At 38.6% G+C, this 27648-nt stretch overlaps 1 protein-coding gene across 5 annotated transcripts in view; it reads left to right on the top strand.

Annotated features, from left to right (window-relative positions):
• ROBO2 (roundabout guidance receptor 2) overlaps positions 1–27648 on the top strand; it is a 1045391-nt gene that overhangs the window by 879114 nt on the left and 138629 nt on the right. For all 5 annotated transcript variants that reach the window (XM_064726845.1, XM_064726828.1, XM_064726854.1 and 2 more), the window contains 2 exons: positions 15667–15824; positions 17826–17946. In XM_064726845.1, coding sequence (XP_064582915.1) covers positions 15667–15824; positions 17826–17946 — 279 coding nt within the window. The remainder of the gene's footprint in view (positions 1–15666; positions 15825–17825; positions 17947–27648) is intronic.

Below are 27648 nucleotides of genomic sequence, written 5' to 3' on the forward strand. Positions count from 1 at the left end.
GTGGTAGTATACTGTTCAGCTTTCCTTGTCAAAGGTTTTGCTTTGAGTAAAGACAGTAAAAAGCTGAGTCTTGAACTGAGTCAGGATGAACAAATCCACTCTAGGAACCATCATTATGATTGAGATTAATTCCAAGCAGGCAATGGAAGGATTTCCAATGTTTTTCAATGAATGTTTTTCATCAGCATAGAGGTTGTCTGACTCGAGTGTCTTTAGTCTCGATAGGGAGAAAAAGTGTAAATCCTCATTCAAGTCTTCCATTTTTGTTATACAACCCACAAGGTGTTCAGTGGTCCTTTTGAGATAACTTACTAATTTTTCAGTTTACACAGTGCTTATGTTGAGAAAAAACTAGTAAATAAAATATGTAATTTCTTCTTTTTTTTTCTTTTTCTTTTTTTTCTCTTCTCAGTGTACCATCCATCTTTTGGTTTATATTTATGGTATATCATTTTATTTTTGCTTAATAGAAGAGAATGCAATGGAGAGGGTTTTCAGCATTAATTCTTATTATGCCAGTTACTTATTTTCAGAATTATTTATTTCCATCTTGCTGAGTGTTTGGGAGAAATGATTTAACTTATCTGCTAGTGTGTGCAATAAAGATAAAATGAGAAATTGTTTACTCCTCTAAAAAGACATGTTATTTGTTTTCTTTTGAAACAACTGACAACTTGAGGTGTAAATTAGTGTAGAAATAGTAATCTCCATGAGAAATGTTAGCTTTATCAAGGAGTATCAAAAGCAAAATTAAGAAATATGACCTGATTTATTGTATTGTATTTTCAGCCCACATACTGATATCTCACCAAAAAAGTGTCCTGGATTTGTTTTTATAAATTTTATTAAGTTAAGCATGACAGAATTGTCATTTGGACTACTGTGTGAGGAACTGTAGAAAGTACAGAGAGGAGATTGTAAAGCTCAACGAGACTGATCTATTTAAATAATCAGCAAAAGAAGTCTGATCATCCATCTGCATCTGGGGCCTGAGATCAGTTAATAGTCCAGACTCACCCAGGAAATCTGTGGTAAGCTAGATAACAGGTTTGCATTTTGTACATTCCAGCATGGTACCATAGAAATGCTGTGCTATTACAGACAATAATTTCAGCTGTTGAAATTGCTAAATCTGGTTAGTACTTCACTTTTTTTTCTTTAGATTATTTTTGTTCTAGTCTGTTATTCCCTACTAATGGTACAGAGATTGAAAGCTCACAGACTACTTTTCTCTTTTGTTCCCCTTACACTAATGTGTCTAACGTGCTGCATCTATATTTAAGTTTAATTGTGTCTTTGGCATGCTAATCAACTTCCTCAAGTCAGAGAAATACATATTGATTGCATTGTGATATCTGTACATTACAGAAAGAGTATCTATTTTATAGAATAGAATGATTATTTGAAAGCCATAGAAAAGAACAGTGATTGACATTAAATTAATGCTTCAAGACATCTTAAATGCTGTTGCATTAGACAGTTCCTTGAATGACTCAAGGCTTCCAAGTTGTGTTTTTCTCATCTAACAGTCTGAGCTGTGTACCCTGGCAAGGTGTGCCAGATTTTCTATCAATTTCAGGAGTTAAAATGCAAGTTAGCAAAATATCTCCTACCCTAATGTCAAATAATGGACCCCAGACACTTTGTGTTTACCAAGATGTAACTTCCATTCTTTGCTTTTTTACCTGTTTTATCACTACGTTTTCACTCATTATTATGAATTAACACATTGAATTTTACTAAACCAGCACAGCAATTTATTCCAATAGGAAGTTAAAATAAGTATGATTGGATTTTCATGTTTAGTATGGATCTATGAACCACATACCTACCCATAATAATATCCACCATTACAGGACGGAAATTCTACTCCTGAGGTATGCTTTTGGCCAGAATTTTATTACAAGCCAAGTCCTGGCCAAGTCCAGGGCCCAGCCAACCTCTGCTTGGGGATTCTATCATGTACAAACCTAGGGTAGCAATAAATTATGAAAATGAGAGTAAGGCTTTGCAACTGAAAGGCCCCTGCATAATTCCTGGTTGTCCCTGGTGTTGAAAAAGTGATTGGAGGGATATAAAATGACTTAGGAAGTCTGAATTGTAATATATATTGGTGGCAGTTTTACCTTATTTTGAAACAGGAATTTACCAAGGGGTTTAATGGTTATCTTTTTTTTTTAATGTCAGTTCAGGTATCTCTGTTTCTCAGTTCTTTAAACTGTATCAACATGAACACTTCTCCCAATTGCAAAAAACAACAGGGAGTAAGCAGGAACATAAAATTATTTTTAGAAAATGCATTTTTAATTACTGAGCTGCTTAATTATTGAGCACTACTGAAAATATCCTGTGAACCTCATCACTATGCAAATGTATTCAGTTTTGGAAACAATTAAATGATAATAAAGCATTCTTTTTTCTTTTACAACATATTACTGCAATGAAGCTGTTACCTCTCAGTGTGCATTTTAATGAGTTTTAAGTAACATTTTAATGAGCTCAACATTACCATAAACCCAAGGATTAGACAAAATTGAATTTACTGGGAAAAGGAAAGGGTTCATTAAGAGTTAATTATATAGTTTAAGAAGAAATATAACTCATTTTATGATGTCACTTCAACCATGAATTCAGCAGTAGATCTATACTTTATTAATAGGCGTAGAAATGCCATTATTATATTGACATAAAAACATGGGTTTGCACACTACTGCTCAGGCTTCCAATGAAACTTTCTGTATTGAAATCCCTGGGTCAACTTTGTTCTTATCCAGTTCATTATTACATCTGAGGAGAAAAAATACCAAGCTTTGTATTGCTGGTTTGTAATTCCACCTACTATTTTTATAAACATCGTGAACAGTGAAAGCAAAGTTTAATGGATTTACCATTGCCAGTAGGATCTGAAGGCAGGTTCTGAATAAATGTCTTGGATTTATTATTTTAAAAAGGACTGGTAGGGATTTGAATCCAAGCTACCAGCTCTCCTGACATGCCCAGTGTAACAGTGATGAATGGCTGCAGTCCAGGCTCCTGGATGCCCAGAAATCACAGGTAAATTCCCACATAACAGCTCTAGGCTGCCTGCATTTAAATTCAAATGTATATTCAGGTGTTGTTGAGATCCTGCATGATGTGGATTTAAAGTGCTTATGTTCAGTAATTTCAGGTATTGATTGAATTTACTGCTTTGTCAAAGTTGTCATTTCTGTTTAGCCATTTGACAAAGGAGGGAGGGTTGTAGTTCAGTGCCTCCAGATGCTTGATTAGAAAAGAGGAGGGAAAAAAAAAATTTAAATCTTAAGCACAGTATTAATTTTGCTGATTTAGTATAGTCTTTTGTTCATAGGATAGCTCTGTGATCTCCTATTTAAAAATAAATTATTTCATTGATGTCACCACCTTTTAGTGGAGTGAGGTGTTGAAAACTTTGGTGAGTTTCAGTAAAATGTAGCTGATCTAAACCCTGCTCTTGAGGGGGAAAGAACATTCTAGCCAGATGTCTTCCTGAAGGAGAAAAGCCATGAATTGTGGCCAGCAATTCGACCTGTAGCAGGAGTTCTGTCGCTCCTGCTTGAGCCAGACCCAAAGGTGTCTCCCAAGATTGGCAGTTCTGGTCTCTGAGCTTCACAATGTGAAGGTGAACCATCCTCACTAGAAGGATGATAGCTTACAACAGAAGTCAGGGTACTGCTGGCATTTGAAAAGGAAGCCTGATTAGTACCTTGGATTGAGTAGGTGAAGGGAAGAGCAAAGAAGAACTCTTAAGCAGGTAATGAATTCTGGATATGAGAGAAAACCAAGTGCCACTTGGCGTGTTCATGAGCCACACAGTACTAGATTTCCATTTCTTCAGCAGCAGAAGTGTTTCCATCTCTTCTGAGCTGTTTCCAGCAGACCTGTCTGTTCCTGAGGAAGGAAGGAAGCACCTGTGAACAGAATTAAGCTGTAAAATCAGATGTGTAGCAGCTATTGACTGATCATTGGTTAGTGCTCCATGTCTTGTCCCCCAAAGCTCACCTCTTTGTATGAATGTGAGCACAGCCAGGCATGTGGAATTCTTCAGAGAGGAACTGAAAATGTTCTACACCTGCATCTGGAATTGTTCAGAAAAGGAGGAGCAGAGCTACAGAGGTCCTCCTCGAGGGAGAGTTTAATTCAATTTGCCTTAATTGAAGCTGCACAAGTGAACTACAGAATGTTTCCAGTTCTCCTGATCTCAGAGAAATCCCACAGCATTCACTGGTTATATGAGCTATTGCATTTTATATATTCCTTTTTCCTAAATTCCTTAGTCTAAATAAAGGGAAGCATACTGCATAGTTTAACAACATATTTTCCTTGCTGGAAAATCTGCTTTAAGTAGTACTATTCTCTCCTGGCCACTTATTTCCTCTGCTTGTAATAGCTTGTCATTCTCTCAGTTGTTTATGAATCTGGGCTGTGAACTGGGTCAGTAGAGTGATCTGGGTTAAAGATCCTCAGCAACAGGAGTTGTTGCTTTTTCTTTTTTTCCCTTTCCTAATTGGCATGGAAGGAAATGTTTGTAGTATTTGGCCTAAAGTCTATCCCAGGTGAATACTGTGGTGGAGGCTAAAAATTCCCTCCATCCAATCCTGTCGAGTCTAATAATCTAATCTGCCTCTTTCAATATTGTGCTTTGCCTATCATATGGTGCTTGAATATTTTATCTAGTTGGTATAGCCTCTTGCTTTCCAGTGCAATCAAAGAATGACAGTTTCTCTATAAATGTACACAGATTAGCTGGTTTGTGGAAACTACAGACCCAGGTACTGTGTGTCTAGCTAAAATCCATGCTAAGGAGGGAAATGAGTGATTTAAATGTGCTGGGAGGTTTCTGTTTAACATTTTAAACAGAAAACTGCTTTAAATGTTAAACCTGTTTAACATTTAGTTGTGGAATATTGCCTGAGCTGGAACAGAGTCTTTGTTAGACTTGCAGTTGGAAGGGGAGGTAAGAGGAAGAGGATAGATGGTAAAATGGATTTTGTATTCTAAAGTGGGATTAACAGAGGTCTGTCAGACCCTTCAGAGGAATGTGAGCCCTTCCTAGGAAGGACTGTTCCAGCTGTTGAGTAACTTAAAGGCTGTTTCACAGGCACATCTCAGGTTGCTGCTTTTCTATCGTGGGGTACACAGTTGTGTTGTGCTCTTTGTCAGTTTTCTCTTATTTTAAAGGAGTCAGCAGATCTGTGGTTATCCTGATTTTCTCTTGTGCTTAACTGCCAGAGGAATAATCAGCACCAAGGGTTTACATTGATGTGTGTGGCATGTGGGGGCTTTATTTTATTACTCTAGTTTCTTCTACTCATCGTTTTTTTTTTTTTTTTATTGTGTAAATTTTGTTGCACATGAAGTAGCACTTTGGGGCAGTGATATTAGTTTAAAAAAAAAGAAAAAAAATTGTTGCACATTTACTGCAATCCCCACTATTATGCTGCTGTAATTTCAACAGTGTGCATGAGTGTAAGCCCTCAGCTGAAGGTCATTTGGAGTCTCAGGCACAGCACAGTGTGACTGGAGGCTGGAGCTGGACATCCCGGTTCTGGTTTCTCTCTGCGTGCTTAAGCTCCCCTTTCAAAATTGTTGCTTCGGGCTATTACAGTTGGCCTTTGCTTCTGCTTCTTTAATTTTTTTTTTTCTTTTCTTTCCTCTTGCGTGATGTTGTGAATAATAATGAGGGAAATGTGAACTCTTGCATTCTTTTTTTACTTTTGAAAATAAGTGGGAGAGTTGAGTTATATTTCATATTGTACTGAAGTAATTCTTTGTGCTATTTAAATAGATCAAAACTGCAAAAGGTTACTGGTAAACTTGCACTAGTTTTTTCTTTGTTTTGAATAAAATCTCAAAACTGAGGCTTTATTTTCATGTTTAGACCATAGAAAACTACCGTTTTATCTAGATGTTTGTGGATTATTTCTAGTTGTTAATGTGTCGACAGAACTCAAATTTCTTCATCCTAACAGCACTTTAATATAGATTCTACATATCACACTGCTCCTTCTGTTTTTAGAGTTCTGGAAACTTAAATTTATTATGCAGAATGATACAATAACAATTGACAGATAAATTCTTTGGCATTTGTCAAGATAATACAGAAAACATCTTCTCTAACTTTTTTTGATCCATTCTTATATTTCAAATAATTTGGAATTCCTTTTTTGAAGGAAGAATCCAATGACAAAGCTTCAAAAATGACCTAACATAGGAAGAAGAAAAAGTTTTTATTGTGTTAAGAGATGAGAGACTAGATGCTCTAAAAAACAGTTTCCCTAGGCCATGCATCCCTATTTCTTTAATTTATTGAATATTATTAAAATAATATTTAATTAAAATCATAGGTCGTGATATATATAGACAAGTGATAGAGGAATTTTAAGAGGTGAGGCTTTGTTGTAAATTCTTTCATCGTTAACATTGAAATAATTTGAAATTCCTTTTTTGAAGGAAGAATCCAATGACAAAGCTTCAAAAATGACCTAACAGGAAAAAGAAAAAGTTTTTATTGTGTTAAGAGATGACAGACTAGATGCTCTAAAGAACAGTTTCTCTAGGCTATGCATCCCTAATTCTTTAATTTAATGAATATTTTGAAAATAATATTGAATTAAAATAATATGCAAACATATTGTGATAGAGGAGTTTTAGGAGGTGGAGCTTTGTTGTAAATTCTTTCAGAGGAGGCCGTGTGAATGTGTTCACAGGGGTCCGAGGATGAGGGAAGAGACGAGGATCTGACTCCATGTTTCAGAAGGCTTGATTTATTATTTTTTGATATATATTATATTAAAATTATACTAAAATAATAGAAGAAAGGATTTCATCAGAAGGCTAGCTAAGAATAGAAAAAGAAAGCATTAATAACAAAGGCTTGTGGCTTGCACAGTCTCTGAGCCAGCTGACTATGATTGGCCTTAATTAGAAACAACCACATGAGACCAATCACAGATGCACCTGTTGCATTCCACAGCAGCAGATAATCAATGTTTACATTTTGTTCCTGAGGCCTCTCAGCTTCTCAGGAGGAAAAATCCTAAGGAAAGGATTTTTCATGAAAGATATCTGTGACAGTGCCTGGACATGCTGACTGGACATGCCTCAGTAACAGCAATGTGAGCACATTTTGTGCTTTTCCAGTTTCCATTCTGTATTTGCTGGGACAAATTCTATAAAAAGTGGAAACCATTAACCCTTTCAGAAGGTTGGTGACTGAAGGTCAGGTCCGTAAGGAGATGCTGCTGCTGAGCCTGTGTGCTGTGACATGCCTGTTTGTGGGACAGAGCACATGAGGCCAGCCAGCCTTATGGAGCCTGTTGAAATGGCATCTGGCAAGCACCCCAAAACTGACATGGGGACAGTTTGCAAGATGGGCAGGGAAGTATTCGAGGAGCAGCAGGCAGCTCCCACTGGTGTTGTGTACCAGCTGTGGGCGCATCTCACGCTCCATGTCTGATGAAGTGTGGCTGCACGGGCCCCTCGTGATGGAGTTACAAAAGCTTATTGAGGAATACATGCCTTGCTATGTCTGCTCAAATATCTCATTTCCCATCCTGACTTCTGAAGGGAGCAGCACAAAAAAAAAAAAAATCTTTTCACAAAAATTTGAGTAGATGAGTTTTAGCTTACAATTAACAGATAGGACCATGGTTGGGCATGGGGAAATGGAGGATGGATGGAAGAGGATTCCTATGTTGGGCAATGGCCGATTTTGTTTGATGCTTTGCCTAATGTGTCTGAAGTATAGCAGTAATGTGGCAGTGCCCCCTGCCAAGATGGGAAAGCATCCCAGCTGTTGTGTATGTGTTGTGCATGTGTACACAAGAAGTTTATTAGAGGCTATTCACACTTCAGTGGAGCTCTGAGATTGCAGTCTGTATTATATTGGCTAAATGAAGCATGTAACATTCTATATTTCTCATACGAGAAATATTCATTCATTTGTATTCATTTTCATGATTCTCAGCTGCTCTTATTCCTTTGTTTTACCGAGGGCACATGTACATTTTAAGTGTTTTGGCTGGGCTGGAACTGGAATCTCAGGGGACTGATGGAGTTGAAGTGGTTGTAGGAGAACCAACTTCAGTTTGGAGACAGAAAAAAATGCAATTGGTCAATGTCTCAAACTCTAGGTAACTTTCATTAGGCTGAGTTAATGAAGTGCTACAGGTACCTGGCAGTGCAACTTGTGTACTCACAAATGTTAATATACTGTACTTTCTGAACCTTACTAATTAAATCTGCCCTTTTTGGGGAGTCTTTCTGCTGCACACACAGACTCAAAATGTACAGTGCAGTTTCTTGTGTGCTCTTCTCAACCACATGGTGAAAATCTCCTACCAGAGTTTTGTTTGTATATCAGTAACATCTGAGGTTTTCTGAATGACAGTGCTTTTGAAAATTTTTATGTATTTATAATTCTTTTAAGTTTCCTTTTTTTTTGATTGATTGGCAACCAAAGGCAAACAGGTAAAATCTAAACTATCCTTTTAAAACAGTAGTCTAGGACATTGTGGAGGATTTCTGCTTTTTCTAAACACAGTCCTCCCTACTGTGTTGTTGGGAGGGAAGCATCACTGATGGGATTTGAAGAGTCTCCAGTGCTTTTGGTGAAACTTGAAGACATTCTGCCATAAAAGTATCAGAATGACAGAAAAAGTGTCAGTTCAATTTTCATGTGGTGTTTCCTTAACTTGTGTTTGCTTCCACATCTGATATTCACATTAGTTGGTAAAAAAATAAATAAGTCATTTATTTACTTATGTAATGCCCATGATTTTCTGAATATGTAGTCCATTAAAAGTGAAGATCATGTAAAAGCTATCTTCAGATCTGAGATAAGCTACTAAATGTCTGATCCTTGTTAAATTTTAAGACTTACAGCAGACCATGCACTTTTTAAAAGTTTCTTGTTTATAATTATGGTAGCAACTCTGCTAGAAAGTCTCTGAACTTTAAGCAAGTAGTTGGGCTTTCAGTTTCAGTGAAATAAAACTCCTAGTAATGTGCCTCTTGTTCACATTAGCAATCTGTGCAGTGCATTCATCAAGACTGATTATGCTTTAAGAATAAGAAAAAAGAAATCTGTTCTGTATCCTAGGGAAAATTTTTCAACGTATTACGTTGTATAGCTTTAGATTTCTGAAATTACTTCAATGTGGTCTTCAGGATATTTGCATTCATAAAGAATACTTGGTTATGCTTATTGCTTCCCTTTGCCTTTCTTGACTGTCAAAACACAGTGATGCTTTTGAAGATTTATAGCAGATGGGTAATGAGATTGCTGACTGTTAACTGCAGCATTCAGAATTTGCTGGTGGAAGGAGGTGGGAGTTTAAAAAAGGGAGAAGGTTACCGGGGATTCATTGCAAAGAAGACAGGTGATGGAACTTTGTTTTCAATCAGGAGGCTTAAACATAAATATGTTATGTTCTAAATTGGAAAATTCTCCTCTCTTCATGCTATCTAGTAGTCATATAAAGTCTTTCAGAAAAAAAAATTATGGAGGTGTCAGATTGCATTCAAGTGATCATAGTGAATCACAAGAAAGGCAAGGAGATTATACAATTTTGCACTAAGTATTTTCAGGCTGTGTTGCATATGTTTAATTCAGCCCAAATAGCAGCCTTTAAAAAAATCAGAAAGAAATAATAAACTAAAGTCTGCAGTAACTATCACTTGTATACCTGTGTAAAAAGGGAAAATAGGTCAGCAGTGCCCTTAACTGGGCTAGAAAGATTTCAAAGTCTGACTCCTGGCAGTGTGTGCTGTAAATAAGAAAGGAAAAAGTTGGTCTTCTTTCCTGACCTTTATAAAGTCAGCTAGTTGGGGTACACCTCAGAGTACAATTATGAGGAGAGGCAAAAAGCCAGCTATCTCCTACTGATTCCATTTGGAATGTCTCTGTCTCTTCACCCACCTCAACACTGTAATTCTCTGTTCACCTCATTTAATATATTATATCTTTAGAAGCAACACTTCTACATCTAAATATTAATGTTCATCATAATATTCTGTATGTCTATATCTGTGTATATGAACCATTAGAAGTTGTAGAGGATGTGTCAGGGTTTTCTTCACGTTTTTGTCTTTACTGAGGCCTACAAAGTTACCCTGATCTGTAAGTACTGGTTAAGCACATGAAATACTGAGTGAGAAAAAGGGATGAAGCCAAAGAAAATAGCTGAATTGGCAAAGGAAAAGATTCTTCTTTTGTTCCTTGATGCAGGTGTCTCTGTGCTGGTCGTTACTTTGATTTCTAGGAACCTTACGAATCAAACATTGTTGAAGCTGCTAGACTCTTTTAAAATATCCTAACACTCTGAAAATTATTCTCATGGACATAGGGCTTCATTTTACTGAACATATTTGAATCATGGTGTATTAACTAACATTTGTGTCTGTTAGGCGGTATCAGTATCAGGAGATAGGCAAATGATAGGAAAAACAGGAGGAAAAATTTATAGCTTCTTATAATATATATTTTTTAAAGGTAGCAGCTTTTTCCTGGCTGCAGCTTTTTCCTCTGCACATGCAGAGGGAGCTCAAGAACTCCCTTAGAGTCTTGCCTATGACTATTGCCCAGGTAGGGTGGTTTTTGTTACATTTTTTCTTAAAAAATGAGGCAAAGACAGTTGCTGAAACAAAGAGGTCGGGCAGCAGCATCTTCAAGAACAGTGTGTTATTATTCTTCACAAGGGAAGTTGTCTGTGACCCCTTGTTTTTTTTTTCTTTCACCCTGTTTCAGGAGGTAGTGCTGGCTTGCTCAGGGACCATTTCAGCAGATCATACACATTAGTCAAGATCTAAAATACCTCCCTACACCATATGCTACCTAAAGTATAATAATCCTTTAATCTGTCCACTGCATGACATCTGGGCAGTTATTTGACTTAATAACTCATGTCGATTGTTCATATCAATATGTATCAGAGGGGGGAAGTGCCAAAGCAGTGGTGGAGAGATGAGGATTTAGGAAAATGCCTGTGGGGAAGTGCCTTGGATCAGGAGAGGCCTACCTGTGGTGTGGCAGGTGACCAAACCATCACTGATGTGTCTGTGTAAAATCTTTTTATGGGAATAACATTATTCTGAGATAAGCACAAAACAGGAGGGGGAAGATGAGCTGCCAGGACCCAAGTTACAGAAGCGCATTAATATTTACTCGATATCTCTTTATACCCTCTAGTCAGCACAACAGATGTAGCTGTGTTTTAAGACATTATAATTCATTGAAAAGGGCAACAAAGATACTCTTTCCCTCCCTCCTGTCCCCGGTAATTTCAGATGTTCACCATGCACACAGAGGGGGAGGAGGTAGAGAGACAAGCGCTGGTGGGAGAAGAATGCAATTATCCCAAAGCCTCCTGACGGGCATCCACTTCTTCCTTCCAGCTTAGCTGCTCTGACCACAGGCTGGGGGCTCGTGGGACATGGACCAGATTGAAAAAGTGGAAGCAGACAGATGGTTATTTGTAATCATCATGTAAATGTAAATCCTATAAAAATGTTTTCTTTCTAAGGGCCTAAAAGCTGGAAAGAAGGATTAAGGCATGGATATCTAGCCTAGAATAATTTTGACCCCGCCACCTTCCCTCCTATCCCATAAACTCTGTGCCTTTATCTCCACTTCCTTTAAACAAATTGCTGGAACCTCAGCTGAGGAAATTAATTCGCTTTCCATGTAATTCCCTGAGTTTATGAGCCTGAGTTTGGCCGAGGCCTGGATTTGGGCCTGAGCTGGCAGGTGCTGGTTAGCAGCTGCCTTGGGAGCAGGGGCTCCTTTTTGCTCCTTTCCCTCATCCCTCGCTCTGGCAGGTGCATGTCCGTGTGTTTATCCCGCTGCTGGATGTTCTCACTTTCCCTGGTTACACTCCTGGCTACCTGGAAATGGCTGTGCAGGGCTTTGCTTGCCTTAAAGACAGCCATGACTGCTTGCAGCCATCTCTCTTGTTTGAGCAGCATCAGCTTGTTTGAGCCACAAAGAGACCGATCAAACTTTAATTAACTTTTGTCTGCAGCGCCGTTGCGGGCTCTGTGCATGCTTTAGCTGCTCTTTGCAGCTCTCCTGTCCCTCGGTGCCTTTCCAGACAGTGGGGCTCAGCCATCTGGAAGCTTTTGCCCTTGCAAGGTTTTGCCTTTTGAAACGTGAGGGTGTTTGTGCTGCTATTGGACTGGTGGGGGGAGCAGCCCCTGGGATAGGGCTGTGCTGCAGTCCCAGGGCTGGGGGGCCATCTTCCCCTTTGACACCCCTTGTTTAGTCATAAAATAGGAGAAAAGTTTGGCCTGGAAGGGTCTTAAAGATCACCCAGTACCCCATGGGCAGGGACGCCTTTCCTAGACCAGGTTGCTCAGAGATCCACCCAGACTGGCCTTGGACATTTCCAGGGATGGCGCATCCAGAATTTCTTTGGGCCTCGCCACCCTCACAGTAAAGAATGTGAGGTAGCACCCAAAAATATAGGGAAACACGCATGCAAGCACCAAAATTGGAATAAAGCAAAGCAAGAACATCCAAGAAAGAATGAGGAAGAGGAGGCTGATGGCAACATGGTGCTGCTTGCGTTCAATTTCTAAAGTACTAGTGTTTGTGCCCCGCCAAAAGGGCCCTGAGGAAGGCTGGCTTCTCAGGTGAACAAAAGCCTTTTGCCTGTGTGGGGAGAGGGTCTGCTCAGGCACACTAATAGTTATTTGGACGTACCCAGCAATTGTGGACAATTGGCTGAGGAATATTCTGCAGCTCTCAATCAGTTTTCTGTTTTCACAGATGGTTGTACCATTAGGTGTGGTGAGTGCACCAAGATGTGCTGCAGCTTTTCCATTTACTGTGCTAGTACGTGTGAACTCAGCTTCCAGCTGATGGTTCTTCCTTCTGTAGCTTCCTGTGCCACTCCAGGAGACCAGCCAAGATCACCAGCTCATGCTCTGCCCTCCTCTTCCCTGCACCCTCTCTCTTGGGGTGGTATTTGGATGTTCTGGGGTGATTGGGCTGATCAGATTAACATCTGTGCTTTATTTCATTGTTGTTAGATTGCATTAAAATACTGAATCACAGGAATGGTTGCCTGTGCACTTTGCTCTTTACCTTGTTTTTCTCTCTGCTTTTATTTTTCTTTTTCCCTTCCTTTACCTGTCTTTTTCTTTTCTTGTTTCCCTTAAGTTAGTCTTCCCCCTATTCCTCTCAGAGTTATTTTCACACTTTAATTTATATTTAATGCATTTTTCTCTTATCTTTGCCTTTCTGTCACTGCTTTTTTTTCCCCTCTTTCTTTTTTCTCCAACCTTTTTTTTTTTCCCCCTCCAAAACACAGAATGCTTTAGATGGAAATGGTGAGATATACCTATTCAAGATTCAGGTATGTGCTGAGGTACAGAGCAAGATTAAGCAAAGCCTGTAGCATCAATTCTGTCTTCTATTCAAGCCAGTTTTGCAGTGCAGCTTTGGGTAAAGGAATGTGATAAAATCAAATCACCTCTTAGCCTCATATTTTGAGGCTGATTGGAGCCTTACACAGTTGCTGGGATGATTCAGAGAAAGTTAAGGTAATTTGCTGTGTATCACTGCAAGAAACTGTGTTTGTCAGGTTCATATAGCAGTGTGAAATGTTCAAGGAAAATGCTTTCCTTAATATTGCTGCCAGGAGTTAGGAGTCAGGAATATAAAGCCATTATGTGGTGGGATCTGCTGATTTTTCTGGGGATTTTCCACTAATGGATTTGCACTGAAGTTCTGTAATTACATGTAGAACCAAGCCAATAAAAATAATATTTATTTTGTGTGTAATAATAGTAGCAGAAATTAATTTTTTATCTATTTACCATTTATACAAATGTGGGCATAGCATTGTCTAGAAGTACTTTTTCTTCCTGTATATCATGGGGATCACAGAGACATATGAAGCTGCTTTCCTAAAAAAACACTATTTTTTAAGACTTTTTTCTGGTTCTTTCCCTGACATTCCCATGATATTGACTTTGTTGGCTTTCCAAAGTGTTGTACTGCCAATAGTCAGCAGCCCATGATCTTTATCATACAATTCTGTGCTGTGCATTGCATGAGTTACTTCTTCCACTTGATCTTGAAGCTGTAGAAATTCAATTTCTGCCAATTTGATTATCAGAAGGTTTGGATTTTTCAGAAATATTTGGGGATTGAGGTTTTTGTTGTCTATTGGGTGTGTCACCTAAGAAGACTGCGGATTCTTGCCAGAGCTGCATTTGTTGCCAGCTGCCTCCTGTCACTTTTATTTTATGCTTCAAGAGCGAGACCTAAATAGTCACTCTTTTTGTGTGTGTGTTAGAAAAGGAATTAACTTCCAATTAATTCCCTCCTTCCTCTGGGATCTACCTGTGTATCCCAAAATGGAGAACAATAAAAGTTACCTCCATGTCATTTCGAGTGCCATATACATACAGCCCACTCACCTCAGACTATTCACGGACCAATTCTTCTATGTATTAATCATATTTTTTTTCTGACTTATTACAGAAGAGAAAAATATTCAGTTCCAAATGTTAAAATGGGGCACGTTTTATTAACATTGAAAGCAGTAAATTATCTCTGCTTATGAAATGAGACTGAGCAATTTCTTCTGAACTCTTCCTGACTTGCCCCTTCACTAGGATACAGTGTTTTCTAATTTCTCAGAGGGCCCTGGTTCCATTAAGGGCAAGAACTGTTTTAAAGCTGTAATGAAAGCCATGCTTAGCTGAAATTCAAGGAGGGGCGATGCCCTAAATTCTATTTCAGTAGCTCATCTAGAGCTATTTTCAGTTTTATGTTTATAAGAATGTCAATTAACCTAGAGACTAGGACACACACGGAAGACCAAGGATGAAGTGGATATCATTCTAACACACTGAAGCCAGCTAGTTGGACCTAATCCTTTACAGAAGCTTGATTTACATAAGAAGCCGGTCTGTAGCCTAATTTACTTCTCAAACAGCTTGGTGATTTAAATGCTCTTTCTTTTCAGTGTAGTAGGATAGGGCTGGTCAAGGTGGCAGAAATATTAGAACTAAAAATATAGAAGGAAGAAATAAATATGCTGGAAGTGTATTACTATCCGTTTTATTTCTCTGACACCTTTCAGAAATGGTGACCATTTTAGCATGTGCCAGAAATACAATAGTAACAGTAATAATGGCAATGCCCTTGGCCAAGGTGTAACTCTGCAGTTCAGTATTAGTTCTGTCCCTTTGTTACCTTGTGCTGGAATCGGAGACCCACACAAGGCAGATATTCAGCAGGTTGTTTTCTGTCGTGAAAAGTACTCAACTCCCAACCTACAGAGCTGCTTTTCTAATGATGGAAAGTGATCCTGTCAAAGTTACGAGGAGTAATGGGTGCTACACATCTTTGTAACTTAAATACAGAGCAGTGTTCTTATCTGGAAGGAAAAAAAAAGGAAAACAAGAGGCGATTTGCCTGTGTGTGAAGTCTGACTCCAATGGACAAAAGGGCATATCTGCCCAGCTTCATTTTTGAGATCTTTTACAGTCAATATAAGAAGCAAAGTCATCCACTAATAATGGTTGAGACTTGTTTGTTTAATAGCATGTGTTTCTACATTATTTTTCCTCCAGTTACAATGCCATCACTTCTGTTAATTATTTTTTTCCCCTTTCCTTCCTTTATTGCTGCAGTGCTGCGGGATGATTTCCGGCAGAACCCGACGGATGTGGTGGTGGCAGCGGGAGAGCCTGCAATCCTGGAGTGCCAGCCGCCCCGGGGGCACCCCGAGCCCACCATCTACTGGAAGAAGGACAAAGTCCGCATTGACGACAGGGAGGAGCGCATCAGTGTGAGTACGGCTCAGGGCTCACAGCTGGGTGCAGCAGAACTTAGATAGCTTTACAGCCTTGCCCATGGAAATTACATATTGTTCTCAGCAGTTTGCCTCTCCGAGCTTTCCCAAATGAGGGGGGCAGGTTTGTTGCTCCTAGTCTGGCTTTCCAGCTTGAACTTCTTTGAGGGTTGGTTTGTAAATCCAGTGTGATGGAGGTCTGTTAGAGCTGGAGATTGAGCCATAGGAGGTGCTCAGTTAGATGAAGGACTTAGTGGATGTCTTTGACCAGTTTGGTTTTACCTTTTCTACATCTCAGTTCTCCAAACAGAGAACATCAGAGAGGTGTTTTTAAGTAAATTCAGTCAAGTCTATGAGGTGGACTGTGACCGTGTTCACAGGGGTCGTAGGATGAGGGAAGAGACAAGGATCTGACTCCATGTTTCAGAAGGCTTGATTTATTATTTTATGATATATATTACATTAAAACTATACTAAAAGAATAGAAGAAAGGATTTCATCAGAAGGCTAGCTAAGAATAGAAAAAGAAGGAATGACAAACAAAAGCTTCTGTCTCAGACTCTGAGCCAGCTGGGCTGTGATTTGCCATAAATTACAAACAACCACATGAGACCAATCCCAGATGCATCTGTTGCATTCCACAGCAGCAGATAACCATTGTTTACATTTTGTTCCTGAGGCCTCTCAGCTTCTCAGGTGGAAAAATCCTAAGGAAAGGATTTTTCATAAAAGATGTCTGTGACAGTGCCTGGACAAATAATCCCTGGGAGAAAACCCAACATCTTAGAATGATACCAGTGATTTTATAGTTATCGCAGTAATTTGGATGTGTCTAAATGTAGGCTGAAGTCATACTCTAAAGAATTATGGTTCCTGAAAAGGAATAAATGTTGAGCAAATGAGTAACACTGGTTGAGTTCTGTGGCCTTTCATTTCTTGTACTGTATGAAAAAGAATCCAGCAGAAATATTGAACTTATCAAGTGATTAGAGATAAATCATGGCCCATGCAAGCAAATCAGATAAATTAAGGGGTTGAGAACATGTTTCATTCCTAATTTTTAAATGCTTAGCTTTTCACCATTAATATTTCTTCAATAAAGTTTTATGTTATATGGAATGATTCAGTGCTGACCTTATTCAACATGGAAGTACTATCAGGAAGCTTTTTAGTGGCTCTGGATCCCTAAGGAATTATTCCAAGCCAAAGAATCTGAGCTGTTGCTGTTGGTGAACCAGGCTCTCTGTGCTAGGGTCTACTCAAGAGTAGAAGAGCAAGGAGTGGCGGAGAGCTGGCTATCATTTCCTGACTCTCAAGTTTCTTTAGTTAAATCCCCAGCTTATTTTGAAGAATCCCATTGTCTAACCTTTGACACTGTGACTTCACAAGCCACAAATTTTTACTTTATTTCTTTCATCTATCCTGCTCTTTCTCTCTGTAAGCACCCTTTATAGCCAAGAAAATATTAACTGTCAGGTGAATTCCCAGTTTGGGCCAGATTCAGTCTGTTTGCCTCAACAAAAAGAGAAAATCTGTCTTTATTAGTGATCAAGGGAACTGCTCAGACACCAGTAAAATAAAATCATCTGAATAAAACTAAGTCAGATTGCCTTGTTTTTTCAGAGAGATGTCAAGAGTGCTTTACATATTACCATGCAAGAAATAAAAGCTCTCTGTGCTGCCAAGAGACAGCAAGAAAATGTAATCTTTGAAATGTAAAGAATCTAATGAAAGCCAAAGGAACAAGATCAAATGCAGTTGAAATTAGTTGCAAATTGAAATTAGTCAGTAGGATAAAAATAGAACAACTTAAAGATATTTAAATATATAAGTATATAATTTTAAAACTATACATATATCTTTACAAACAAAAGTTTAGAATGTCTTGGTTGTGGAACTTGTCGCCCAGGAAGGTAGCACTTTTTCTAATGTATTTTGTTTACCTGAAGCTACCTGTATTTTTTTTAACCTGAAGTTATGTTCCTTGATTTGAAACAGATCCGTGGTGGGAAGCTGATGATCTCCAACACCAGAAAAAGTGATGCAGGGATGTACACGTGTGTGGGGACCAACATGGTGGGGGAGCGCGACAGCGACCCTGCAGAACTGACTGTCTTTGGTAAGGACACCCCTGCTTTTTATTGCTTTTTCCCTGCAAATGTGTAGGCTGAACTACCCTGGGTGGCTCCTCAAAACACAAGACAAAGCAAGCTTAGCAAAACACAGCAGTACTGCTCAAGATGCACTTCACAGCTTCAGAAGGAGACCAGGTTTTAAAAGCTGCAGTTTATAATGATGGAGCTGTGGTGGCTCAACATTTTCCTTCTAAGCACATGGTTTCAAACTGATTGGAGGTCCACAGTGATGTGCATAACCAGAGATGTTATTGCAGGACAGTGCTCTCCCTCACAAAGTGGCCAAATGTAATTAAGCTACTTCTAATACAGTTGACAATGCCTGCTTACCAGAGATTTAGACCAGGATTGCCTATTTAAATAATTCCATCTTCCTGAGGGGTTGCGAAATCAAAACTTTGTAGGAAAGCACAAAAAACCCCACGCTTGATCAGTAAAACATCATTAGAGACAATTCCAAAATCAAATTTTTGAATATATAACAGTAACTTTTAGCATTCATTTTTAAGAAGACCTGAAACAGCTTTTCCTCCTGTGTGCGACGACAGCATTTAGATTTTTGGTGCTGATGAATGAATTAAAAATGAATAAGTTTCCTGTGTGAAAGAGCTTTTAGACCTGATGGGCAAGGCAAGAAGTTGGTTGTTAGGAGCACTTGCCCTGTGGTTAGGGTCCAGAGCAAGAACAGAGTAATAACCCAACCTAGAGCTGGATCCATCCTGCTGGCAACTGGATAAGAAGCAAAGCCACAAAATCATGCTGAGGTCATGCTACAGTGATGGGTTTGTAGGAATTAGTCAAGAGGTTCTGAGCAAACAAAGGAAGATCAATAAGAAAAAACCCTCGCTGCTAAGGAAAACATGTCTATGCTGACAAAAGAGAGAGAAATAGTGTTAATGTTCCATCCTGCTGCACCTCTTTGATACAGTACTGGAATTCCAAACAAGACCCTTTGCAATCCCAGAGAGATGTTTAATAGAAATCCTGAGGTCCTTTGTGAAGCAGATGCTCCAGAGGTTTTCCACCTTCTGCCTAAGATGGTGCACTGGAAAACCCAGTCACACACATTTCCATCCCAGTTTTTGCATGTATGTGCAATTCAGCATTTGTTTATCCACTTTAAAAGAATACATATATTATGTGATTCAAAAAAGGCAGAGAAAGATTTTTGCTAGACAAGATCCACAAATTTATGAGAATATGCTGCTTTCCAGCTTTTCTGAAGTGAAAAGGTTTCCACCCCAACTGGTTTGTTGTGGATTCATGGAAACATGTGGCTTTTAAAGGCAGAACTATTATACCTTGCCAGAAACAACCCCAGAGAAAGGATCCCTGTCAAATTATTATGCCCTTTGCAGCCAATCTGTTAGAGTTGTAGCTTTATACAGATGCAAAAGAGACATGACATATCTCCTTCATCAGTTTAAGTACTGCTAATCTCTGGTAATACTCCCTGTGGATAGCAAGCAGATTGCAGTCCTAAACTACAAAGCCTTAAGAAATCCTTAAGAAAATAATTTGTTAAAAAGCATTGAACTGTAGGAATGAAAACTGAAATGTGCATGTAATTTCATATCCTGCAGAGCTATGAAACATATTAGGTTCGTCTTGATATGTAAAATAATACATAACCAATTACAATATTCTGATTTTTTTTACAGGGTATAATCATAGCAATCAACTTGCAAAAATACAATCTAAAACTATTTGGTGAATACCAAACAAAATCAGCAATAAATGAAATTAGATATTTTAATCCTTCTTAATTGTGTTAGACTACCTGAGGAAAATTGTATTTAAAATTCCCTACTGCAGTATCTTCCTATCTACATTTTTCCTTCTCTCTGGGTATTCCCAGACACCTCCCCACCTTCCTTTTTGCTGTGCAAGGATGGCATGCAGGAGGTGCTCAGGTTATGGCCTGCTGTCTCACAAGGTGGTTTGGCTGCCCTGTGCCCATTTCCTGGGCACCTCCTGGCCCTGAAGCTCCGTGCTGGTGCACTGGGCTCGTGTAACATCATGTCCAGAATAGTCCTGGTCCTCTCCATACCAAAGGAGGAGACTTGTCCAGCAGTTATATTCCATTCCTGGGCTCCAGGCAGCAGCCCATGCGTGAGCAGGGATGTGCACCGTGGCTGGAGTGCGTTATCCATGATGTTTCCAGGAAGCAATGTATCTACTGGACAGTCCAGTCATTCTAAGCACTCACAATAAATCAAATAAATCCAATAACTCTGGGAAACGTCAGATTGGCTCTGCTTGTTCAAATTGGCTTCACTAAACACCAGGCAAAACCACCAGGATTGTATGTTAGCCTTCCCCTAATATGACTCACAGGTCTGAGGAACTTGGGAATACTGCAAATTTGATCAAAAATATACTAGAGACACTTATATGCAATTCATGTGCCAAACTTTAACTGCTTTGAAGATATTTGAAAATGGACAATAAAAATAAGGAGATCTTGACTGAATTACTTGGAGAATTTTAATAGGGGACTGGCAAGCCTATAGCTGGTGCTGATTCTGGAAAGGAATGTATATTAATTAGCTGATCAGTTATGTCTTCATTCCTTTCCCAAATAACAACCCTCCAAACCACAGTGTGAAGGGAGCCTTAGTAAACATATTATGTAGGAAAAGGAATTGTTTCATACTAGCTCTTAAACCTTTCCAGAAACCATCTATTTGTTACTTTTGGCTTTGCAAGTTTTTCTGTAATACCTGAAGTTAACTTCTGCATGTGACTTGTGACACATCTCTGGCTCCCTGTACAGTAAATTTAGCTTGAGGCATTGCCTCTGGAAAAACTGAGTCAGTGTGGTGGGAACTGGTGGCCCAAGAGGAACAGCATGGAAGCCTACCCTGAAAGATTACACTTTTCTTGAGTTTAAAAACAGTGAAATAAAATGGGTCATAAGAACCTTGGGAAGCAGTATGGGGAGAAAATAAAATTTTCCCATGTGCAGAATATATCCACTTGGCTAGGTACCCATTCAATAACCGTTACTGACAGATAGTTATGAATAATACATGTAGAACTTTCACTTTTTTCCCCTAAGTTTATCTGCATAGGATACATTGTTTTCAACATTCAGGGACTCTTAACAGTAAACTGGTAGTGTCAATGCAGATTGCATTGGTTTTGTTCCCAAGTCATGATTCTTCTATTAGGAGAAAATTGGCAAGTTTTCATAGTAAAATACTATAAAGATCATATAAGCAGTGCTATCCAAAACTGTGTTTTGAATAGTGACCAAGATGCACTACATTTTGTTAGTCTTCTTTTTCAAGCATTACTGCTAGTTTTTGCCTTTATGAGGCTCCAAGGTGTAATCTTGGAGCAAAGCAGAAAGACAGGGTCTGTCACAGTCTTAAGTTGCACTTTAAAGGAAGTTAATAACCTCAGTCCTAATAATCACAAAAAGAGGCAGCGTGGGACTTGATTATGGTGTGCACACTATTCTAAAGGCCAATTTCCGAAGTGTAGTGATACAAATTAGGTTGCATTGCTTGTGTTTGGGCTCATAGCCCTTGGCTGAACAGAATTAAAGCAAGATGCAAAACAGAAACAGTTTAATTCCAATTTGTATGAAAGCTTTGTTTGTAAATACATAATATGGAGCCAGAAATCAAATAAAGAAGGAATTACTCTTTATGATAACCTTTATCATTTTGTCATGCTACTTCACCATTCTGAGGTAAGTGTTCAAGTTAACTGTTTCATGTTCTTTTATTTCCCTTTGCACTTAAAATGGCAATATTTGAAGAGAATGTACAAAGGTATATCTTGTATATTGATTCTAAAGCTCAGTGAAATCAATGAAAGCCTTAGTCTATCAACTTCAAGAGGCTGGCATCAAGCAGTGGAAAAAGATATATTTAGAAGAGCCTCAAAAGAATATAAAGCATAAGTAAGAAGAGTAAAAAATGTCTTTAAAAGATGTGTCAATTTGGACATATTAAAGATTGTTTTGGATTAATCTTTGATTTTTTTCTTTGGTATCTGAACCTTTTTTCAGCTAATAAGGTCCTGTGGGATGAAGAGGTATTCTTGTCTGATGCTTGAGGAAGTATTTGTGTTTGATGTTCTGTAGATATTGTCAGGCTGAAAGAGAAACCCTAGTTTTAGGAAAAGAATGACTATGATGACATGGTGTTAGAAGAAAAAAATCCCCAAAATCCCTTTAATGAAGACACCGTGCCCCGTTTTACTTTTTTGACCTCTGCCTATGTGGAAGACCTTAGCAGCGTCTTGACCCATTGTATCCTGGAAAGCTTTCCCAGGCACATGGAAAAATCTTCCAAAACCAGATATACATTCATAGGTCAAGACAGAGAAATCAGCAGTGTGTATTTTGTCTTTCAGATCAAATCTCCTCCTGGTTTTCTTCAAATCCCTGTATTTTCCACTTGCAGTCTACCTGTGGCAGTTTGCAAAAAGCCATTTTTTTAGATTTTTAGATTATTTGTTATCCACAAATACCAAGAAGTTGTTGTAGAATAACAACACAGCTCTGAAAAAAGTGTCTGATTTGGTCCCCAAAGTCTGTATGTAACAGTCAGTAAAAACTGTAATTGAGGTGATTGTAGATTTATATAAAAGAAGAAAACCACTAGCAACTGAAAACATTAATTTTACTGCATTTGCCTCTTATTGGTGTTCCTTGCCTTTGCTGTGCAAGCTCATCATGCCTTGGGTGCTGCTTAGAGTGTAGGAATTTGTGATGTCTACACAAGTGCCTATTTCTCAAATGAAAAAGGGAATAATGTAGAATAATGCCTATAAATATAAAACCACCTTCTTTTGCAATTCTCTTTTCATTTATTTGTCCAACATAGGTACATTTAGTGAGGTTGTAATATCCTGTCTTCTTCCACTTGTTCTTTTTTTGGCAGAGAGCTTTACTTCATCCAGATCACGTTGCATTTAATGAAATATCTATGCTATTGACAGCATTCTGAAGTGAAACTTACTTCCAACCATCTAATGTTTCCTTTTTTTTCCCTTTTGAATCAGAATGCTAAAGTGCAAAAAGCTTTTAAATGTAACTATTTGCTAATCCCTCCCCAAAGCCTTTTAATTTGTGTTTTAATGTTCTTTTTAGAGCACAAAAACATTTTAAGAAAATGTTGCCTTCTATTTAGCAAAGAGAGAGAAAACAAGAGCAATTCTAAATCAGATTGAGGCTCTACATTATGAAGACCATCAAATCCTTCACTCTAGCAGTTGCCTCAGCAGAGAAAATATATTAAGGTAGTTAGGATCATTTTAATTAGATTGAGGCCCCATATATGGCTGTCTAACTTTTTGAGGAACAGGAAAAGGGCAATAATACATCTGAAGGTCATCTGAGTCTCTCTAATAGACTGTGATACTCAGACCAATTGTTAAATATGGGAAAAATTGAGTTCTGAGGTTAACTTGTGTCAGCACCCAGAGCAAGTAAATAATTTTGCTGTTTCTGGCTCAGATCTGTGGGTTTCCTTGCAGCACATACCTCAAGCTCTGCAACAGATTGTAGGTGTGTGTCCAGATTGCATTAACAATCCCCTTTTATAACTGCAAGCAAAGTTTATTCTGAAGTTATAAAGGTCACCCTAGTAATAGCATGACTGGTTGACATGACATATAACCATGACCTATTTTATAGTTCTCAAAGATTTTTAATATTCATCAGAGAAAGTCTGGGAAGTGGGTACTTTATTTACTCAGTGAAAGCTTATAAAATAGCTATATTAAAATTTTTATATATGCCTATGATTTTAATTTATCACCCTTTCTTGTTGTTCCTCAAATATATTGTGCTCTGGATGCTGTTGACAGAGTAACAATATTTAATTATACCACAAGGCTTTATTTATGGGCAAACCATTTCAGAGGAAAAAAAATGATTTTTTTTTCCCCAAAGACTAGCTCTGAAACTAAATTTGACCTGGCTGTGCAAAGAAACCTTCTTTATTTAGCAAGCTTGGGCAAGCAGTGCTCTGTCTCCTGAGAGATTAACATTGTAAGCAAGTTATGCAGGTGACTCAAATCCAGTTAATCTCACATAAAGAATGTTAATTGCATTGGCAATGGCATTCACTCTGATCACTTTATAGCTGTATAATTAGCTATTGGACATATTCAAGGGGCTTTCTGAGTGATACAAATACAGGAAACAACATAGGAGATAACTTGTTCTTTCCTGATTCCCGCTGTGCAAAAGGCAGATGATGCAAAAATGGAAACAGCAGTTGTTGGTATTTGCATGTCCTTGCTAACTGGGCTCTGTCCTTACATAGCTATTAATTTCTAGCAACTTCCTAAATGTTTTTGAAAATACACAGTTTTAGAAGCTGATATGAAACAAATATGTGTGTATTCTCCTAAATCGCCTTGATGTGGAATCCAGTGATTTATCTAATGACCTCAGGGCCATTTACTTTCTCCTCAGCTGGGTTCTCCTCAAAATGAGACAGGAATTTATTTTCTCATCTCCTGTACAGGAGAATTTACAGCCACAAGTAGCAATTTCATAAGTATGCACATTCTAATTTCTAAGCTGTTTACATGCAGCTTTTGTAAACCTGGTCTAAAATTATTTTTGCATGCAGACCCAGCCAGTGTACAGACACAGAGTTGTTTAAATTCAATGGGAATGAACCAGGGCCTCTAAATCACCAATTAGAAAGCTGATATAGATCTGAATTTCTTAGTTTAGAGAAATTTAAAGCAACATGTCTTGGAAAACCAATGCCACAATGAAGAGTATTGTGTATGAGCTGAGAGCAGGAGTTGGTCTAAGCTCTTATTAGGAGAGAAGTTGTAAAAACCATGCTGTTGAAAATTTGCAGAAAGTGTCATTAAAATACTCCCATCCAGATTCACATAGTTACAGATAGGCCAAATACATTGCTTAGCATTAGGATTAAAAATGGAGTTGTGGTTTTTTTGGTGGTTTTTTTTTTTTGTGGTTTTTTTTTTTTTTTTGCTTTGGCCAGTTGTAATAAGTTTATCAAATTAAAATGGCTTTATCCAAAATTTTCCATGCCTAACTAGAAAACCAATTTTAGTTGACAAAATTAAATTGACAAAATAATTCACTCTTCTCTAAGACTGCTGATGTTCTTGCCATTTGGACGCAAAGGGGATAATTGGAGTGAAATGGGCAGGAATGAGAGGAATGGAGAAAGCTTTTTGTCCTGAGAAGTGCAGGTGCCTCATACTGAATATCAGGTACCTAAAATATGTTGGGAAATAGCTACACCATGCCAGAGATGTACTCTTTTTTTTGGCTTGTCCAGAGGATTTTCAGTACATTTAGCCAAACATGCACCTGCTGAAAAGAAAAAGAAAATGTAATAGAGTCATCAATTCATACACCAGAGAACCCATGGATGCAGATCTGGGCAGCATTTTCCTGTATCTACACTGTGTTCCTGCTGCTGTCACTCTCCTGGGAGGGTCCTTGGGTACTTCAGCTGATTTTTCTTAAGTTTGTGGATGGTCTGTATTTGTGTGACCTGGGTAAAAGGAGCTCCAGTTCAAGTGCAGACCAAACACTCAGTGGAGAAGAGACCATTTGCTGTGAGGTACAATAAGGGAGAGGCATGGATAGTTGGAAGTGGAATTGGACTTGAGAACTTGTTGGGCTCCAGGTGTGAAAAGTGATATCTCTGGGCTAACAAAAAAAAAAAAAAAGAAGAAAGATAAAATGACTAAGGAAACAGTCAGCAGCTGGCTAGGGCTCGTATTCAGACTTGAAATAGGAAATTACAAAGAGCTGGATATGGCTTGTACACTGACTTAAACTGGGAAATTATAAAGATTTCAATACAAGCAGAGAGGCTAGAAATGAATTTACTTGCCCAAACATTGCTGGAATCTGAAGATCCTGGGCAGGAATAGGAATAGGACAAAAGCCATGGCTTGGGGAGAAGAATCTTTGCCCGTTAGCCATGCTTTTATCTCTATCCTCTGGAAAGGTGCTATAGATTCTTGAGCATGTCTATTCTTCTGCTGACAAAATATGCTTTCCCCTGCCAATAGGTTTCCCTACTAATAAGGAATTCCTGTGTGATGCTGTCACTCATTTACATAATTACTAACAGGTGGTTTTGTGTTCCTCATTTTCTCACTGATATTCCGATTTGTAAAAGTGATGAACATTTTTTGTCAGCAGTTGAATTAAAGGAAGCTGAGCTTTGAACACACAAAATTAAAACTTCATTTCCATCCAACCCCTCCCCACCCCCTCAAAAAAAAAAAAAAAAAGTCAATTTTGTGACTGAGGCTGAACACCAAAATTTAGCAGATACTTTTTACCTTGCTTCCTGAGATCTCTATCGTATCCTAGAGAGGAGCTATAAGTGAGGTGATTAGAAAGCATTAAGATAAGTGTAATAGAGGTCATGAGGAAATTAATAATTCTGTCTTTGAAGTGCATTTTGAGTAGTAAGACAGGAGGCCACCCTCTAAACAGTACCACTAAAGCAAAATATTAAACACCTGCTCATTAAGTGAATACCAACAATCTGGAGATGTTTGGGGAAAAAATAGTGTATGATCCTATAATTGCAACCAGTCCCATAAGGCATCATAAACAGAAAAGAAGTGATCAAAAGACATGCAGACAGCCTTAATTCTCTCAGTAAATGTGGCCTGCTTGATTTTTCAACCTTAATAATGTTCTTCTAACTTTTTAAAAAAATTATTTGCCTGCAATGATTGTGCATAACAAACCTGTAAAAATAGCACTGTAGTTATCAAGAAAAATTACCTGAGTCAGAATCTGGTATTGCTTGCATCTGTGTGAATTCTGAATAATTTTTTTAAGTGACATCATATCCCTTAACTTGCTGAGAGTGAAACATGAAACATAGTGTGTAACCAGTTTTACATGTCCTTATGATAAATCCCTGTCTTGAGTGAAAATACTGTTTCATATAAACTCAGCCTTATAATGGTTTGACTAGCATAAATAATTGATGGCAATAAAAGTGTGGTGTGGCTGAGAGGACAGAACAAAATTTGTGCCTTCCAAAGGCAACTTGGAAACTAACCCCAGTGACATCCTTTCAAATTAAATTACCGGTGCTTGGACTTTGTAGCAGTATAACTGAGATCAGATTGTGGCTCTGCATCTGGATTTTAGAGCAGGCCTGTGCAACATTATGGTGATTAATACTATTTGTAGCCGTGCAGCCTAACATAACAAGGGTAAACAGAAGTTATTATTCAGACCTTAATTTGGTTTTCCATGGTGAAGTTGGCGATGGGGATCAGGGAATCTCTTCAGGATCGTGCAGGACAGTTCACAATTGCCTGAGGTGCGTAACACGGAGTTTAAATTTTCCTCACAAGTATCAAGATATTGATCTCTGCCAAAGGCTGGCTGGCTCCTGCTGGGAGCTCCTGCTCCAGCTCATACACTGCTGCAGCAGGAGCTCCCAGCTCAGGCTCTGTGCAGGGCTGCAGAGCCACAGCTTTTCCAGGGAAGGGCATGGCCTCAGAGGGCTCTCCGCTCTCTGCAAGGTAGCTGGTCAGTCCTGGCACAGGCCGCTCTCTGGTCCTCCTTCCCATCCTCTTCTTGCTGGAGGATGGGATGGGACAGCCCCTGCCTCTCCAGCCTGGCAGCCCTCTTGCTGGCTCTTTATGCACATCATCAGTTCCACTTGTCTGAATTTGTGGAGCTCAGCCTC

The sequence above is a fragment of the Zonotrichia leucophrys genome, chromosome 1 (assembly GCF_028769735.1).
Source record: "Zonotrichia leucophrys gambelii isolate GWCS_2022_RI chromosome 1, RI_Zleu_2.0, whole genome shotgun sequence".
Classification (NCBI taxonomy): domain Eukaryota; kingdom Metazoa; phylum Chordata; class Aves; order Passeriformes; family Passerellidae; genus Zonotrichia; species Zonotrichia leucophrys.